This window comes from Oryctolagus cuniculus, chromosome 5, assembly GCF_964237555.1.
Source record: "Oryctolagus cuniculus chromosome 5, mOryCun1.1, whole genome shotgun sequence".
Lineage (NCBI taxonomy): Eukaryota > Metazoa > Chordata > Mammalia > Lagomorpha > Leporidae > Oryctolagus > Oryctolagus cuniculus.
The window spans coordinates 24,532,288-24,551,334 of NC_091436.1; the positions used below are offsets into that span (position 1 = coordinate 24,532,288).

The 19,047-nt window shown below is 40.4% G+C and overlaps 1 protein-coding gene across 1 annotated transcript in view; it reads left to right on the forward strand.

The window, feature by feature from the left end:
- LOC100350914 (uncharacterized) overlaps nucleotides 1-18,824 on the forward strand; it is a 31,605-nt gene extending 12,781 nt beyond the window's left edge. Inside the window, exons 2-4 of the mRNA XM_051855299.2 lie at nucleotides 5,160-5,199; nucleotides 17,434-17,500; nucleotides 18,500-18,824. Coding sequence (XP_051711259.1) covers nucleotides 5,160-5,199; nucleotides 17,434-17,500; nucleotides 18,500-18,693 — 301 coding nt within the window. The 3' untranslated portion in view covers nucleotides 18,694-18,824. The remainder of the gene's footprint in view (nucleotides 1-5,159; nucleotides 5,200-17,433; nucleotides 17,501-18,499) is intronic.
- The last annotated feature ends 223 nt before the right edge of the window (nucleotides 18,825-19,047 follow it).

Consider the following 19,047-nt stretch of genomic DNA (forward strand, 5'->3'; position numbering starts at 1 on the left):
TTCATTGCATCATTGCCAAGGGAAACTGTATGGTGGGTGTCTGCCACAACACAGTACCACACTTTGACTCTAATAAATCTTGCTGTTAAATCTTAAACAAAAACCACAGAACCACAGACTGGATGGCTCAAACAACAGAAACATATTTTCTCACAGCTCTAGTGGCCAGAAGTCCAAGATCACGGTGTCAGTATGATCAGTTTGTGCTGAAGACTGTTTCTGGCAAGTGGCCACCTTGTCATTGTGTCCTCACATGCTCTTTTTCTGTATGAGTGTGAAAAAGTACAGTTTCTGTGTTTCTTAATAAAATAAGAAACCTGCCCTATTGGACCTCATTTAGCCTTAATCGCCACTCTTGTGGTCCATTCTCCCAATATAATCACACTGGGGGTTGGGGCTTTAACATGAATGTTGGGAGCTAGTCCACATAATTTAGAGTGCAACAGTGGGCTTCCTAGAATGCATGCAGCAGTAAGATGTTGGGACTGAATATAAGCTGCTTTGGGTTCATGCTACTATCTCTGATTCTCTGCCATATATTTTATAAAAAAAAAAGCCATATTTGTAATATCAGTGGGTTAGCTCCTGCTTGAGATTTTAAGAGCTTGTATGAAGTAGAGCTTTTGTTCAATCTGTCTGCACTTCTGTGATGTGTGAAGTAAGTGTCATGTGCTTCAAAGATAATACCTTGTCACACTGAGAAGATGCAATCTAGAAAATTGCTTATAAACAGCTAGGAAAAGATGTTCATAGTCTCAGAGGACATTATGTGGATCGGATGGCTGTGCCATTCACTGTGAGGTTTTAACTGTACAGAGAAATTTTTTGACATGTCTCTGAGATTCTTAAAATAACAGATACATACTTAGTCTTTGTAATATTGTAGAGCACAAATTTTATTAGTGTACTCTAGGGAATCACTGGTCCTTAGCAATTTTGAAATCTTTCACCAGATTTCAGAATCCTCTCAGGGAATGAAATGTTCCTTGATTGGGCGCTGACTCTACCTTCTTGCTCATTGTTTTCAAAGACGCTGGGTTCTGTCATCCGAACCTCTTTTAGCCACATAAGAAGTGGAGATTACAGAATTTCTTTGGAAACTGAAAAACTCTTTCTGCCCACTTCCTACAATTTAGAAGTCTGGGGGCCAAAGGATCATTTTCACTGATTTACCTCTAACTTCAACTAATAAGGTCATCATAACTGATGACTCATCTTGAGCTTCAACACACAAGCTTGTTCTCATTGGCATGGTTGTATCCAAAATGTGGATGGTTCTTATGTGTTTCCAGTCAGTTTTGTGTGCCAGTAAGCAACACTTCTCATTTTTTTCTTTTGCTAAGAGACCTAGTCTCAAATCTACTGCATTGATTTGTTGTCTGGCTCCTGTGGCTGTTTTTGCACTTGCCAGTTTTCTTGGGACTATCTGGCTTTCAGTAGAAAATGTTACCCTTAATCTGATCTTTTCCCTTCCTCAATATATCCACATGAAATGATTTAATTGGTGTATTAGGTGCCCATGCTCTGAGACAATTCAAGTTCTCCTGAGCTAATGATCTTCCAAGCCTTATCTTTACCTGTTAGAGCAGAGGTTGAGACGTTAGTTCCTCTAACATTGCAAGACCTGCAGTGTCCAGAAACTCTGCATTCCCCTTCACTTCTTTTTTAAACTTTTATTTAATAAATATAAATTTCCAAAGTACAACTTTTGAATTATAGCGGCTTTCCCCCCATAACCTCCCTCCCACCTGCAACCATCCCATCTCCCATGCCCTCTCCCATCCCATTCTTCATCAAGATTCATTTTCAATTATCTTTATATACAGAAGATCAACTTAGTGTATACTAAGTAAAGGTTTCAACAGACTGCACCCACACAGACACACAAAGTATAGAGTACTGTTCCGGATTGTGTTTTTCTGAGCTCGTTGCTTTCTTAGAATACCTTGCCAGAAAAAGTCAATAATAACCAGTGCACCTATTGAGTGTTTTTGTTTTCTTATCTCTTCTCCACATGCTACAAGTTCCTTAGGTAGGAAACCCACCTCCCAGAGAAATCTACCATATCTCTGACTCCTAAGATGAGTTTTCACCCTGCTTTCTGGACACTAAACCAATATCATATATCTTGGGATTTTGCTGAAGCAACTTCCTGCTTCTAGTACCAATTTCTGTATACTAGGGATGAGCTTACATCATGCTGTGCTAACAAGCCATCCTCCTACCAAGAGGCATCACTCAGACAATTTATTTTGCTCACACTCAATGTCATTGTACATTTGTGAGAGACTCTGCTCCATAAAGAGACTCACACCTTCAATGCACCACCTTGTACTTACACACTTCTGGAATACCTAGTTTTCTTGGTTGCAATGGTAGGAAAGAGAATGTTAAATGGTCTTGCACCAGTAATTGACTCTTTATTAATAGCCGATAAATAGTCTCATGCCCCTACCTAACAGGGTGGAGTTCCAGAAGAAATACAAATAAAAGGACTTTGGTCATACATTTAAGTATTTAATGTAGGGAGGAGGACATAAGGGAAGAAGATGAAGTCTTGGTCTCCTGTTCTGAGAAAGAGTGCTTTGGGGCAGGCCTGGGCTCTTGCCTCTCTCCAATGGGAGGCTTGTTTTTCCTGTCTCAACCTAGCAATCTCTCTTAACCCTCAGAATCCTGATTTCTCAAAGGAGGGTAATGATTGCTATAACCTTGGTAAGGATCCTTTGATAGAGGGGGGAGATAAGGGCCTGGGATTGGGTTGGAAAGTGACTTGACTGTAAGGAAATGGGTACTAAGGTTCTTTTTCTTGTCCCAAGTTCCTCTGAGAAAGGAGGGGCATTTAGGGTGAGAAATAGAAGATAATGGAAGTTTTGTTTTCTAAAAGTTGGGAAACATCAAAGCCCGCTCATTTTCTTGCACATATCACTGGTGGGTAGGAAGGGAGCAAGGAGGAGGATGCAGGGTAAATTCCGGAGGGAGATTGGCAGCTGCTGCTGGCTTTGGGAGGTTTGTAGCTCAGAGTTGGAAGATGAGATGCCCTATCCAATAGCTTTTCTTTTCTCAGGGAAGCATGAAGTGAAGGTATCGTCATAGAGGTGTATGTGTGAGTGTTGGAAGCAGGCAAGGCACATGGAAGAGAGTGGTGAAATTATGCAATGATCAAAGCAAGAGGAAATGTTGCATTATGGAGACTTCTAGAAGCAGGACAGGTTTGGTCTGAGTGGACAGAATGAGTGAGTGCACATCATACATATGGGGACAGAGCTTAGTGGACAGGGTCTCCTTCACCCCATCCGTCATTTTCCCACCTTAAAGGAAAAGAAACTTTTGAGGAACTGGAAGAGATTATAAAGTTGATTTAAAATAAATTAACTAAAGTAGTTTCTAGAAATTGCACACAGTATTTGAAGTTTATGATACATTTAAGTGTTCATGAGGTTGTGAACGCTTAAGTTCAGAGCTTCACATGGAAGCAGAACTTAGGAGCTCCCTTCCCATGGTTCCTATGTATAACTCAGTTATATGAACACCAAACAATGCTAATAATGAATTCTCCTCTGCTGGCTGCCTCTTGAACTTAGGTCATCCAGGAGATGTCTGTAAAATTAGCACTGTAAAGGAAGCCTACCTAGAGCATTTGGGGCAACATATCAATGGCTTATTGAGTAGGCACCTGTTCAATGCTGTTGAATGATTGGCAACACTGCTGCAGCTATTCATAAGTGTGTTTGGTGGTTTCACAGGAGAAAATATCTACTAATCCTCAGTAATAAAGCTATATTATTAAGCTAATAACCCTACAGAAAGTTGTCACAATAGACATCTACTAAGTTATAATATCTAAACATTATCTTTGGATTTTGATGTCTCTTTGGGTTTTGATATCTCATTCTTTCCTTAGCCTAATTTTGATGCTTTTATCTGTGACCACAATTTTCAGTTCTTCCATCATCTTGACCCAATTGAATGTGTTTTTCAGGAGTAATTATAGCTGTGTGTAAATTGCTGCCTGACAGTCACTAATCCATGTTGAAGATGAGCTGTTCAGGGCTGGCAAAAAATTTGGTGTGATATAAAGTTTTTCCTGTGTGTGCCATCTTTGGTTTCCTGGCTATTTCTCATCATTTAGTGTCTCATTCAAGCATTGCTTCCATTTTACAAATCATTGTTTTGGGCATTTTCCTTATTCAAGTCCTGTGTTTAAAGTGATTTGTTTGGCATAGCGATGATGGTAACACAGAGTAACTTGATCTCCCCAAAGGTTTCTTTGAAGGACAGGGTAGTCCAGGTGTTCAAGAGCCTGGTCCCAGGAGCAAGGATCTGTCAGTTACAGATTTTGTGACCTTAGGCAGCTTGTTAAACTTCTTGGTGCCTATGGTTCCTCCCGGGTCAAGGAGGAATAATAATCATGCATATAACCCAGGGTTATGAGGCTGAAGAGAGCTACTATATAAAAAAAAACTTAGATTGTCCCATGCCAAGTGTTGAGTTTTCTTGTTGGAGAAATACTGAAAATATGGCATCCATGAGTTCAGACATTTCTAGGTATCTTATCTTTCACCTTTGCTTTTGGAAGCGAGTGGTCCATGCTGCGAGAGGAGCATAGAGATGAAACTTCAGATAATTTATCCTTAAACTGAAACTTTTAACGTAAAAAAGAAAACTGTTTATTTTTTTATTTTTTGCCTATAACTGGGAAGTAGTCTCCTATGCACAATGAGTAAAATACTAATTTTTTTTATAAATAGATGTTGTTTTAGTGTTAAAATAGATGTGCAAGGCATTTGGGACAGAAGAGGTTGTGCTAAATGAGGCTGGGTGTGTTTATAAAAGGCCACGTGAGGGATTCTTGTGGCAATGGAACTGGTCAATATCTTGACAGTGGTTGGATATATGATCCTACTCATGAGCTAAAATTGTATAGAACTAAATACACATAGGTGCAATTAAACTAGGGAAATCTCAACAGACTTGTGGTTTATGTGACTATGAATACACTGGTTGTGATATTGTGGTATAATTTTGTAGAATGTGACTGTTGGGAAAAACTGTCTAAATGCCCTGTTAAAACTGCTCATGAATCTGTAATGACTTAAATCATAATTTAAAACTGTTGTAGCAATTCTGTAAAACTAACGAATAACTCTTTTTGTTTTCAGATTGTCCCTGCCTCATCCGTGCACATTGTCATTGGCTTTTGTAAGTGACATTTCAATTTTTCTTCTCTTCCTCTCCCAGCATTTGTCTTTTATCAAATGAGAGTCCTGGGGGCAAGAAGTAGAGCAAAGCTTTATTATTTGCATCTTATTTTTAAAGTCTGTTTCATTTATTCTGCCACTACTAGGTAATTTGTCACTTTGAGGAAGTTTGAATTCTGCTTCTTAGGCTGGTGCGCTTGTCTCCGTGGTGACTCCTAGCACTGTGATCAGTGAGGAGAAGGGCCATCTGCAGTGCTGAGGCTGCGTATGTCCATCCTGTTGGCCATGCTTCTCTTCTTTTTTTTTATTTGTTTATTTGGAAGGGGAGGGGAGATTTATTTCATTGACTGGTTCACTCCCCAAATGCCAGCAACAGTTGTGACTGAGCCAGACCAAAGCCAGAAGCCAAGAACTTCATCTGGGTCTCCCAGGTGGTTGGCAGGACCCAAGTACTTGAGCCATCATCTGCTGCTTCCCAGAGTAGCTGGGATTGAACAGAGCACACTGATATGGTATGTGGGTATCCCAAGTGGTGGCTTAACACTATGCCACAACTCCTACATTTGCCGCAACCTAAAACATTCCTTTCTAGCATCTTTTTTTATTTTTGTATACCTGTGTACATACATCATTTTGTTAGGTAAAAATTAAGACACTAACTTAATTTTAGAGACATTTAAGAATTATTGTTTGAAAATGGCTTTCCTTTTCATGTTAGCAATGAACATGAAATTCTTCATAATATAATGTAATGTCACACAGATTTGAATTCTGACAATATCTACATCAATATCATCTATTTATTGAAGCAGCCTTCTAACTGTTGTGCATACTTTTCTAGTGTCTCCCATAGCATTCATTCCCCAAACAGCAGCTATATAAATTATTGAGAACTGTAAGTCTGATAGGGTTACTTTACTACTCTGATGTCTTCAGTGCCTCCTGGTCTTAATTACAGAACTTTGTGAGCTCCTGCATGATAGGAACCTTGTTACCTCTGGCCTGATGTTTTAACACTCCCCTTCACTCATAGTTCTAGCCATACCAGTTTTATTGTTTGTACATCATGTTTTTTTATTCACTATTCCCACAAATAGTCAAATGACTGGTTTTCTTATCCCCTTCCAGTCTTTGCTAAATTTTCATCCTCTCACCCAAGGCATTCCCTATTTTAAATGGCCACTGTTTCCCCTGTGGCACCCTCCTAGTACTTAGTGTCCATTGACTGATTTATTTTTCCAGTCACTACCTGGTAACTATTTTACTTGTCTGTCTCTTTCACTCCAAGGTAAGTTCCACAAGAGTAAGATTTGTGTGTGTGTTGTTCACATTGGTTGAATCTCCAACATCTAGAACAGTGCTAGGAAAACAGTCAATAAATACTAGTTGAATGAAAAAACTTTAAAAAAGTATTTATTACAATTTGGGGGTTCCATACCCAATATATAATCCCATAAAGATTTAAGACAGTGAGGTGGGGGTAAAGGATTGTTTATGGTTGCCACTTTGCCTAATACCCATTTCTGTTATTGCCTTTTGATCATAGAGATGGGTAAATGACTCATGCTAGGCTAACTTTGTTGTAAATATTTGCACTAATGAAAATATAAGGGGTTAGAATTTCATGCCAAGGATACTTCTACCTGAAATGGCCAAAAATAAAGGAGAGGAAGAGAGTAATATTATGTGAAACAGAAGTGATCAGACTGGGCAACAAGTAGCACAGGACAGGGAGCCCTGAGAGAATGAAAACAAGTTATTTGCTCCAGGCTGCAAGGCAAGAAATGGGAACCTCAACACTTTTCAGTGGTCATTTGAGTTGAGATGAAATAGTTAGGAGATCAGGGAGTGTGAGGCAGCTAGAATTTGAATGGCAGAGTATCAAAGAAGAGAGTTACACAGGCAGTGAGCTTCAGAGATCTTTAGACAGTCCTCCCTTGGAGTCTTCAGTTGAGTGTTGATTACTGCATGCATGTAAAAACTACCCCAGGCTGAAAAGAGAGACACTGGAAAGCACAAGTAGCTTACACCAACTGAGAAGACTGTGTCTCCCTACCATTAAGAATTGTCATTTAAATGGCAGTAGGTGGTATACTCAGGAGAGTAGTGCCTCAGTAGTGAAGCAAAATTGATCCTAAAGTATAGGCTGCTCCTGCCCTTCCTAAAAACATATCTTAAAAGTAAGTCATTAAAGAGGACTCATAAAACTTTTCTGTAAAGGGCCAGATGGAAAGTATTTTAGACTGTGTGGGCCGTGTGATCTCTGTTGTAACTACTCAGCTCTGCCATTGTAGTGTAAAAGCAAACATAGAAAATATGTAAATGAATGAAGGTGACTGTATTCCAATAAAATTTTATTTATAGAATTAAACAGGGGAGCTGGTGTTGTGGTGTTCACTCCCCAAATGGCCAAAATGGTTGGAGCTGAGCTTATCCAAAGCCAGGAGCTTCTTCTGCATTTCCCATGTGGGTGCAGAGCCCAAGCACTTGGGCCATCCTCAACTGCTTTTCCAGGCACATTAGTGGGGAGCTGGATCTGAAGTGGAGCAGCCAGGACTCAAACTGGCATCCATATGGGATGTCAGCACAGCAGGCAGAGGCTTAACGTACTATACCAAGTGCCAGCCCCTATACTGGTGAAATCTACCAAATATCCCATGGGCCAAAATCATAGCATTGAGAAGAAAGAAACTGGTGGGCATTGTGACACAGAAGATTAAGCCACTTCTTGGGATGCCCACCTCCCATATCAAAATGCCTGGTTCAAGTTTCAACTACTCCAGGCTTCTGATCCAGCATCCTGCTAATGTCCCTGGGAGACAGTTTGTGATGACCCAAGTACTTGGGTTCCTGCCAATCATATTGGATACCCAAATGAAGTTCCTGGCTCATGCCTTTAGGCTGGCATAACCCTGGTGGTTGCTGGCATTTGGGGAGTGAATAGGTTTATGTAAGATACTGTTGTCTTTATCTCTGTCTCTGCCACTCTGGCTTTCAAATAACTTTTGAAAAAATGATCTATCAAGCCTTGAAAAAAACAGGGAGAAAACTTGATGCTTTTTAGTAAGTGAAGAAGCAATCTGAAAAGGCTACGTATTCTATGAGTTCACCTAGGTGACATTTTAGAAAAGGTAGAGCTATGAAGACAGTAAAAAGTCAGTGGTTTCCAGAGGTTAGTGGAGATGGAGGGGTGAATAGTTGGAAAACAGGATTTTTAGGGCAGCAACACTTCTCTTGATGGCCTTTAATGATGTATACCTTTCATTATAAATGTGTCCAAGCCCACAGAATGGATAACAGGTTCTGTGAGTGAACTCTAATGTAGACTGAACTCTGGGTGAGAATGATATATCAGTGTTAGCTGAAATCAGTTACAACAAGTGTAGCGTGTTGCTGGGAGATGTTGATAATGGAGGAAGCTGTGTACCTATAGGAGCAGGTGATATGTGAGAAATCCAAACCTTCAGCCCAATTTTGCTGCCAATCTGAAAGTGCTCTAAAGAGTAGTTTGTTTCTAATTTCCCTTTAGACATTTACAAAGTGTTTTGAGCTGGATTAAAATGAAAACATTTTCAAATGATCAAGATATAGCTGTAGCAGTATTTAAAGGAAATTTATAGCACTATATGCCTACAATAGAAAAGAATGGTTTCCTCAGAATCAGCCCTTAAGGCATCCTGATCTGGCTGAAAAGCCCATGAGAGCATTTCAGGCATGGAAAACCAAGACACTGTGGCAAAAAATATTCTACATGAATGACCTTTATGAATGAGACCCCAGTGGAAAGAAGTGGCCATCAAAGAAAGATGTACTTTTCTCTGAAGGGAGGAGAGAACTTCAACTTTGCTTTTGGCCTTGTCTAAATACTGACAGAGTTTGTGGATTCAAAAGGCTTCCATAGCCTTGGCAGCTCATGTCAAGAGCCTCAGCTGGCCACTGACATCATACGTAAGAGTAATAATTGTTAAATTAACAACAGGAGTCACTATGCACTAATTTCTCATGCAGGACCTCTGTCCTCAATGAGTTGTATTATGAGAGTTAACTGTAAAACTTGTTCTGTGTGTGCATGTGTGTGTGTGAACACACAAATTGTTGAAATCTTAGTATAGAGTTGGTCTTCCATGTATAAAGTTAATTGAAAATGAATCTTAATAGAGAATGGGAGAGGGAGGAGGTGGAGGGGTGGGAGTGTGGATGGGAGGGTGAGTATGGTGGGAAGAATCACTATATTCCTAAAGTTGTACTTATGAAATTTGTATTCCTTAAATAAAAGCATTCTTTGGGGAAAAAGAATGGTCTCAAATTAATGGCTTAGTATAAGGGATTGCCATAAATGTTGTCAAATATTAATGTCTTTCATTTCCAAAAATATTTCATGTTCTTGGAGAAAATAGAATCCAGGGTGGTCCCAAAAATCGATTCCCTTCATAGGAAAGAAACAGTCCTTCGTACTTCTCTAGCTATGGGCTGAGTCTTTAGAAAGACATATTCCTTTAGATAGTCTTAATGGTTCTTTCCAATTACTAATTTCTGAGGTAAGTGTTAGTAAAGAAAAAAATTTTATTAACAGGCTGCAGATTACCGTACACAATTAAACTGATATGTTAGATAGTAGGTGTTGCAAGACAAGAATGAACAGTAATTTTAAAAATTGAACTATAGAATTGGAAGGTACCTTAAGTGTTTTTGTCAAACAACAGTGGCCTCAGTTCTCCCATGGGGAGGAGGAATCCCTTTCAGTTTGTAAATGAACTCACGAAGTGATCGGGAAGTCAGAATTCACAGAAAAACCTCAAGCTCACAGACAATCAGGTACATTCTGCAGTGATTAAAAGCTTGGATAAATTGCCTCATTTCCAAAGCCTTTTCTGGCTCTCTCAGAAGAGTGGCCTCTGTCTCTCTCTTCCCACAGAATTCTGTACACTGTCTGCTATAGCATCTGCATCCATTACCATCCATTAATAGTGTTATGAAAAATGAGACCAAGAGTACAAAATAAAGTTTGCTGTTTATCACTGGAAGTCTTTGTGTTACAAAATTTTACCTGTTTTTTCTTAGTAATATGAGGGTCAGATGAAATAAGATAAATACTAGTTCTCTGAGAACATTTAAGTACTCTATATACAATAAAAGGCCCTGTATATATTTTTCTTTTCACACGTAAGTCTCTGAATTCCTTCCCATTACTAAACCATTTCTACTTGAAACTGTTAAATGGCAACGACTAAAGCTGAATTGTACAGAAAACCCACACTGCTGCTGTACAGCAAACAAGGGTTTGCCTCAATTAGCTTTTGTAAAGGACACTTCAGTTAGTGTTTCTACTTTGTGAAGTAGTTCCTTTCACAACAATTTGATGTTGCTTCATTAATTGGCCCCCATAAAGTTCTAGGTTTCAGTGTTCAATTTTGATGCTAGGGAGATCATATAACCTAGAGCCTGGGAGTTAAATTTTCTGTCTTCTTACTGTAAGACACAGTTTGTGTTCCTTTAACAAGTTTTACATGGCTTGGATTTTCATCTTTGACAATACTTACTATAAGTGGGCATGTATTATATGCTAACGTGGTCCATGTGCTCTATATTGGTTTTTAAATTTTATCCTCTACAGACCCTATGTAAGGATTATTAGTCTGGAGAAGGAAAAACTGAGGTTCTGAAAGTATTACTGAATGTATAAAATTACTAAAAATGACACTAAAATTTAGCTGTGGATCTGACTCTAGAGCCCATACTTTGAGACACTACCTCATTGACGGGAAGTGTTACAATATACTATTGAACTTAAAAATGCATTGTGAGTGCTTATTTAATAGAGTTATCATAAAAGGGATTCAATGGATGATTGTATGCACAGTGCACAATAGGTAGGTATAATGGAAATAGCATGAGATGTGGAGACAGAAAAGTTGAACTTAAAGTGTGGATCTTACTAGTTAATTCTCTAACTTGGGCAAGTCTGTTTCTCTTGAGCTTCTTTTCCCCTCATCCAGAAATGCTCTCAGGTGGTGGTGAGGAAGATAAAACTGAAAATGTTTGAGTACTTTGTAAAGGTTCTTGAAAGATATATAATGAATTGATGATTATATTTGACCATTTGCCATAGACTTTAAGCAGCAGATTTTGAGTGCTTTTAGAAAACGATTTGATGTGTAGCAACTCAGTTTTATTGAATTACAGAGTGGTCTATTACCTAAGGAAGTTGTATTTGCAAGACCAGCCTTCTTCAGTGAGATACATCTCGTATTTTGTTTTTTGAAGAATGGCAATCTCCCAGTACCTTGTAAATGAACTCTTGACGCACACTGCTGTCTCTCTTTTGGAAGAGAAGGAAAGGTTAATTTTGTCCTTTAAACCCAAAGTGAGTCAATGCCAGAGTAGATTTTTAACTTCAAGGTTCCTGATTCAATGACTACACTGCCTTTGTCACAAACTATGCAGCTTAGAGTTCTGTATTTTCTAAGTTCGTTTCTGTCCCAACTGAAAAATAAGCAAAAGCCTTTGTCGCACAAAGGAAATTAAGCACACTGTACAAAATGGCGTCCTTGGCTGTCAAAGGTAAATAGTAAATGGTGATCCCAGGTCCCTTCCAAGCCTTTGAGATGGGTACTGGGAAGGTGGTGTACTGTGTCAAATAATGAGCTCTCCATACCTTTCATTCCAATAGTGTTTATTTTCTTTTTGGTTTAGGAATTTTGAAACCTAACCCGTCTATTCCCATGTTTACTCAGGATGAGTGACAGAAACAGAGTGGATCACCGTGAGAGGAACCTGTTTCGTTACAGGTTTTCCTAAAGGTTGTGTTCAAGAAGCACTCAGAATTCAATGGCAAATTTGGAAATATTTTAATTATATTTGTTCAACTCGGGTAGCGAGTCAGGATAAATCATTTTCTTTCATGTTCCCTCTTGCCTGCACCCCCACCCCTGCCCCAGGCTAACCCTCCTGCTGCCCACAGACGTGTGTACAGCTCATTCACACACTCAGGAGCTTGGGCTGCCTAGTATGGTGATTCCCCCGGATGGAATCAAAAAGCTAGTTGTGATCTCAGTTCACATTTATGTTTTGCAATCAGAATTTACACAAACTAACTCTTTAATAAAGTTGTGTGCGTAGGGAGCTCTAGAAATTTCAGCCCTTGGTTCCTCGTGCAGTGGCAGCTCACTGGGTGTGAACAGATGGGCTATAACAGCGGTGAACTCAGGAGGACTGCACCTCTAGCCGTACTCCTATGACCATCCGCACTGTTACATTGAGAATAAAGTTTCCGAAGAGTTTGTGTACGGTGACATGAAAGAAATAGCAGGATGTTAAGTGAGACCATCACTTGTGGGGCTGCAGGATGGAGGAAGAAAGGGAGAGTGAGAGGGAGTCGTTTATTTATGGAATGCCAGGGGGCCCCTGAGGCTCAGCAGGCCCTAGAAGCAGAGGACTTCCCTCCGTGCTTGTTTTCTCCCTCTGACCTTGGATGAACTAGCTAGCAGTATATTATGCTGGGTGATTGTGCTGGCTTGTCATGGTTAGCATTCTGGACTGTCACTGGAATGTAGGAAACGGATGAATTTGAATTGAACCATGAGGTGGTCTGCTGGGCCCTCTCCTTGTCTCAAGGAGACCTGTCGCTGTTTGTCTGGGCTGGGCCTAATGAAAGCAATGGAGGGAGAGAGAGGTGGGCCTTTGATCTCTTTGTTGCAGCTGCTCCCTGGGAACTCGCTGAAATCAATGCCCTGTTTTCCTGAAGGAATGAATGGCTCTGCCTAACTAGCTTTGTGAAGCCGTGGGGAATTCACTGCCACTGTTTATTGACAGCTGAAAAGGAGCACATGGGGCGGAATGGACCTTCTTGTGAAAACCAGGCACAGGGAAAATTAGACCCCAATTTAACACAGAGGAATTTGGAAAATCACCCCAAAGGAGACGGGAGTTTCTCATGCTTACATTAGAATGACTCAAGTTTGGGGTTGGTGTGTAATGAACAATGGAGGTTTTGTCACAACTATGTTATAAGTAGGAATATGGTATGCATGATAAATGATGTTAAGTAGAAGTTGATTTAACACCCCCCCTTCTTTTTTTTTAAACACCAAAGAAAGACACATATTAACTATATGATCAAGTGATTATTTTTATTTTTGCCTTAAGGAAATAAAAAAAATCTAAGAACAAGTATTATTAACTAATTTTCTAAAACCTGTCATTCATTTATGTTTCAAAACATGTTTGAACTTGATCATACATTTCACTGATGCTGGTGACTTGTGGCTTTTTTAAAGTTTGTATTCTTGGTGTATTGTAACTGGGAGTCTGTGTCTAATGTAAACGAAACCGGCTAATATACCCAGGTAGTGTCTGACATTACAATAGTTTATAAATCCTAAAATTACCACCTTGCTTCTTAGAACACAGAAAAGCAAGCCTTGAGTTTATCACAAGAAAATATCAGCATCCTGTCTTAACTTCTCCCCTCACTTGCTTGATTTCCCAGGAAGAATTTACGGCCCCTTCCTCTAGCCCCCAGCCCTCTGTGCATACCTCCGTCATAGCACTTAACACATTGCCCTGGAGCCCTTTGTTAGGTGTGTTCTCGGAGCTGGAAGTAAAGCAGCTGTGTTGTAGTATTCATTTTTATATCTCCGAGGCTGGCAGAGCTCTTGGCTCAGCAAATGCTGAATGAATGGGGATTGATGGCTCCCTGAACATTCCTTTGCGTGTAATTACTTATCCAGACTTCAGCAGCAAATACTGAATTTTAGGAAAACCCGACTAATCTGTTGTTACCTGATTGGTGCTGTTGCTTTTGAAACTTTCCTTTATGGAGAATTCTTCAGCACTTTTTTGCTTTGGTCAGTTTCTCGGGTTAGCCCATCAGTCTCGACGAGGGGCAGGAGGAGGCATAAGAGGTGGCGGCCTGGCCTTGTTCTTTCCAGAGCTGGGCTCTTTATTATTCTTCCCTAATAGTAAACTTCATTGTGTTTAGATATTTTCATGAACTAGATGAAAAGGTTTCTGATTTAGGATTTTGTAGACTTCACTTTGCAAGATTCATCCACTTAGATGGCTAAAGCTTCCAGCTGATGTGGTTTAATTCTCTGTTGAATAATGCAAAACAAAACATCTTCTGACAGTATCTTTAACCAGATTTACTACTAGTGACATCCCAGGTCCCTCATCAAAAGAAGTAAACAAATACCTTTACTTCTCTGAAAAGTGGAAGGGAGGTTTTGATTCTCAAAGTCTGGCTGCCATGGTGTCCAAGGGCCCTGGGACAAACCTGATTTCTGAGCTATTCTTAAGTTGCAATTTATTTCTTTTTAAAGCCAGAGCTTTAGGTGCGAAATAGTTGTCAATATTACGTGGGAGAGTGATACCTTAGAATCCTGACGGGAAGTTTTAGAAAACATAATGGGGATAGTAAATGCACAAGTACAGGAACTAGCTGATATTTTATTCTGTGGTATTTTTTTCTATTTCCTCCACCAAGATTATTTTTTAGGAAATTGTGGATTTCTGTTTTGACTAACAGTAGGGGTGAAATTGAAAATAGGGGTCTGCATAGCCGTGTGTCCTGGCAGGACTCTTGTAGAGGAAGGGGTAGTTGTTTGTACCATTGGCCCAGGGCGGTGGACTCCCCAGCTTGTGATTCTGCTGAGGTTTTATGATTTCTGAAGCAGGAAAATTGCTCTGGCTTCCATCATTGGTACACTACCACCCCCACAAGTATCAACTTGTAGATAAGAAAGCATTGAGCACAGCACTTGGGTTTTACAACGTGTCCTCTCCATCCTCCTGGTTTCTGGAAGTTATTTCATGTGACATCACAGCCAAGTGCAGAAAGGCCACAGGACAGGGGGGCGAGGGGGCGATGGAGCCACAGGGTCCCTGTGATTCTGCAGCTTTGAGCCGAGAGGCACGTCTTTGTCTTCACAGGTGGAAAGAGTTGCATACAGGTCAAGGAAGTGACTGCAACTAAAAACGGCGTTCTTGCTGTGAAGACGGAATCAGATACCTTCAAATACGGGGCCCTCCATGGAAGAGCCATTTTCTTCAGACTGTTCTAATATCTGAGAACAGTTTCCAAGTCAGGCCCTCAAAATAAGTGTGGGAGTAGACTTCTGAGGGGGCTTCAAAAAGTTCATGAAAATGGAATAAAGTTTATTTTGGTACAAAAAAAATTGAATCCATGAGGAAGTCGTCAAAAAGTTTATGGGAAATAGTGTGTTATAACAAAACTGCACGAATTTCAAAACTTTTTCACCAAAATAGACTTGATTTTTTAAATTCTATTTCCCGAAAACTTTTTGAAGTATCCATGCATTAAGTCTCTGTGTTTGCATGTTTGTTAATCTAGCGAGGATACCAGAACCTTTTCTGTTGGACGATTTCATGTCATCCAGATGGACTGAATAAACCAGCTCCATGAAGGCTTATCTGGTCATTCAAAATAACACAGCTTCCTTACCCTCTAGCTGAATTGCAAAAAATGGGCTGTTCTGAAATAAGAAACCACTTAAAATTAAATAATATGTAAGTTATAGATAAGGCCAGATGTTACTGTTATAAAATATCTTTAATAGATGTCATTTGTAATTAATCACTAGCGAATTAGTAAAGCTGTTAAAATACTTAGTATGTTTTCAGTACTTTCAATGTTTACTGGTCAAATTACTTATTACCTCCTTTAGTGAGACATTTTCCAGCAAGGAAAGACCTCAGCTCCTCAACTCCAAAAATCTCCAGCTCGGCTCATACCTCAGTTATTATACCTGTAGCTTTAGTAGGATTTATCTTAGAAAGGGTCTTCTGCTGTTAACAACAAAAACAACAAGCTTTCTCAGTCAGTGGATGAATGGGGACCACCCAGAGGAGGTGGCTATGTAAGCTCATTGCTCAAATATTCACCCAGTTGGATTGGGCTGTTGGTTAGTAAGGAATTTATAGCTGAGAAGGTGCAGGTTGATGGGTTTCAGTTATTATTGATCTGTTTCCTGTCTTCATTCCTTTTATGGAAAGGCATATTCAGCTCCATTTCCATTATTGTCTTCCTTTTACTTGCTGTCTAGGCCTCTCCTTGCCTTATCTCAGGGTGAATAATGGGCTGCTTACTGTCAACAGGTCCTCTGTTGCCTTTGATAAAAAATATGGTTGAGCAATGTCGCTCCCCCTCTTCGTGGAGGAACGACACAGGACCCTGCGCTGTTCTTTCGTCTGCTCGGCCTTCCCCGGGTTTGCTGCTGGTTCTTCCCGGGTTGGCTACTATCCCTTCCACCTCCGTGGAAGGGCAGTTCCCCCTGGCCGCATTCCCCACTTCCGCAGGGGAGCGGCACACCGCCGGCCGGCTTTCTCGGGGGCTGCACGGGTTCCCTTAGATGTTCCCCATAGATGTTCCTGGTGCATGCATGCCGTCTCTCTCCTCCTTTATAGTCCTCCTCCGCCAATCCTAACTCGGCTGCCCACACGCCGAGTACGCTGCTCTCCAATCAGGAGCAAGTCCTACAATTTATTAGTTGAACTGGAGGCAGCTGTGCGGAAGCTGTTTACTTCTCTCCCAGCGCCATATTGTGGGAGAGCAGATGCATAGAATAAGTCTTAATTCGAGTAACTTAGTCTAGTCCGGATTGCTCCCCACAAGCAAAGGCAGTATGTTCTTGTTTCTGTTTTTGCCATTTTGCCTTTCAGTGTCCTTTCTTGGTTCCCGCCTTCCCTCTGTCTTCACACCTAGCCTTGCTCGGGATCTGCATACTTTTCCCATGTAGCATTCTTCTTAACACATTCTTCTGACTACCTTCTAACTTCTGCTTGAGCTGTGAAGTATTTACACTTGGGTAAATACAATAGCAAAAACATGAGTATTCCCCAGACACAGTGTTCAGCACTTCCATCACATGAACTCAGACCATCCTAAGGGCCTTGGGCTGAGATGCAGTCAGCAACTCCAGCAGAGGTGTAGACTAAAGGTTTCTAGGTTGTTCCAGATAACACCAGGATTTGAATCTGAGACTTGTAGCACCAGAACCCTGTACTTCAGGCATATAGCTGTATTGCCTCTCTCAAAACCAAAACCCTTTTAAGGACTTTGGTTGATGTTGGAATATGGCATTGATAGATGTAGACAGAGCCAGATTTTTGACCGTGGCACCCCAGACTCACATTTCCCTACACATAAATGAATACTCAGTGGTTTTTCTGAGTACCTTCTTTTTTGGCTCATCCTGTGATTTTATTTCCCTTCTAGGCTTGCCCTCCGTCTGGTGTGGCCTCTGTTTCACGTCACATCTGGAACTCGTCTGTCCCTCGCTTAGGTATGTGTGTCTTCCCTGAGCCCAGCTGGTGTTCTCATGGTTGGTTGTGACTCTGCATCCCTATTCTCTCCTCTATTAGAGTCCACACCAAAGCCGTCTTCCTGTTCCACAGTGCAGGAGGTCATAAAGTTCCAGACAACACTTGCTGTCTGGGAATTTGAATCTAAGGAACTTTGGGAGGTAGGCAGGAGGGAAGTAGGATTGGGAGATAAAGGTTGAGAATTTAAGAAAGCCTATTTTTTTTTCACTTAAAACACATCAGTAATGCATTCTAATGACTGTCATCGCTGTTTATTCATATTAAATTAGAAATAATGGATATTGTACACTTGATTTTTATTTATCATAACTTGCTTACTAGAAACTTTGTGATCACCTTCCATTTTAAAAAGTTGCATCTTAGAGCTAACAAAGAAATACTGGGAAGAAATCTGGGTTCTTATCTATTTAGAGTCATACAGCTAGTATGTTAGTATGTGACATGTGTTACAATTCAGAGCCTCTAAGTCCTCCTCAAATCATGATGTGAGGGTAATTCACAACTTTCACTGCCTATGTTCTTTCCAAATTTCTTAAAAGTTGTGAAATAGGTATGTCACTAAATCCAGTGTTTATTTGAGGGAATTTGTGGTTGGCAGGCTCCCTATTATATATCAGGAATTTTTATTTCTTAATTTCTACTGTCTATCTGGAGACTGATTCCTTTTAACCACCTATTTCAAGATTATGATCCCTAATTCCAGTTTGAGTTTCCTGTCTCACATTTGTTGCTGTTTCCCCATACTCTCTGTTCATTCTCTGTTCAATCCTATGTCACCCAACAGCAGCCCTCCCCTTGTTGTGCAGCTTCAGTGCTAACTCTTGCTCAACCATAACTTTGGCGCCTGTCCACATACAGTTTACAGAACGTCCTTGACTGTCATGCTGTGTTGTTTCAACCCAGTTGTCTTTGTAAGTTTTCTCATATTCCATCATGCGTTTTCCCCTTATTGCTTTTAGATAAACCACTTCCCAGATTATTCTTTGATCCTGAGGTTGACTCCCAGGAAGGCTGTGCACAGCTGCCCCAGCTGAAGAGTTTTAGGTGTGCACGTTTAAATTCCTTTCTCCAGATGATTCTGATTGACACTTGGTCCACTTCCTTCACTGACGCATTCGGAAGGGAAAGTTTGGCAAACTCCAACAATGCCTGAATCGCCTCAGTCTATCATTTGGGCCACTTTATGGCACCCATAAGACCAAGTCATGCCAAATGCTTTTGTAATTGTTTTCTCTGGTTAAACATGATATTGCCAATAAAGGCACAACAAATAGGACCACACTACTTAAGAATTCAGGAATGTTTCAAATGCATGACATACAAAATGGTACAAGCATTATGTTGGGAAACAGAGCTGTCTTGATCGTGCATGTTAAAGAAAGGCGATTGCAATGAAATCACTCATTTCTCCTCTGACTCTCTTCCACATTCGGCTTTAATGTTTCCTAACTGGGAGCTTACCCCTGTGATAAGATTGTTCTTGATACTTCCTATTCCTGGGCCCGGT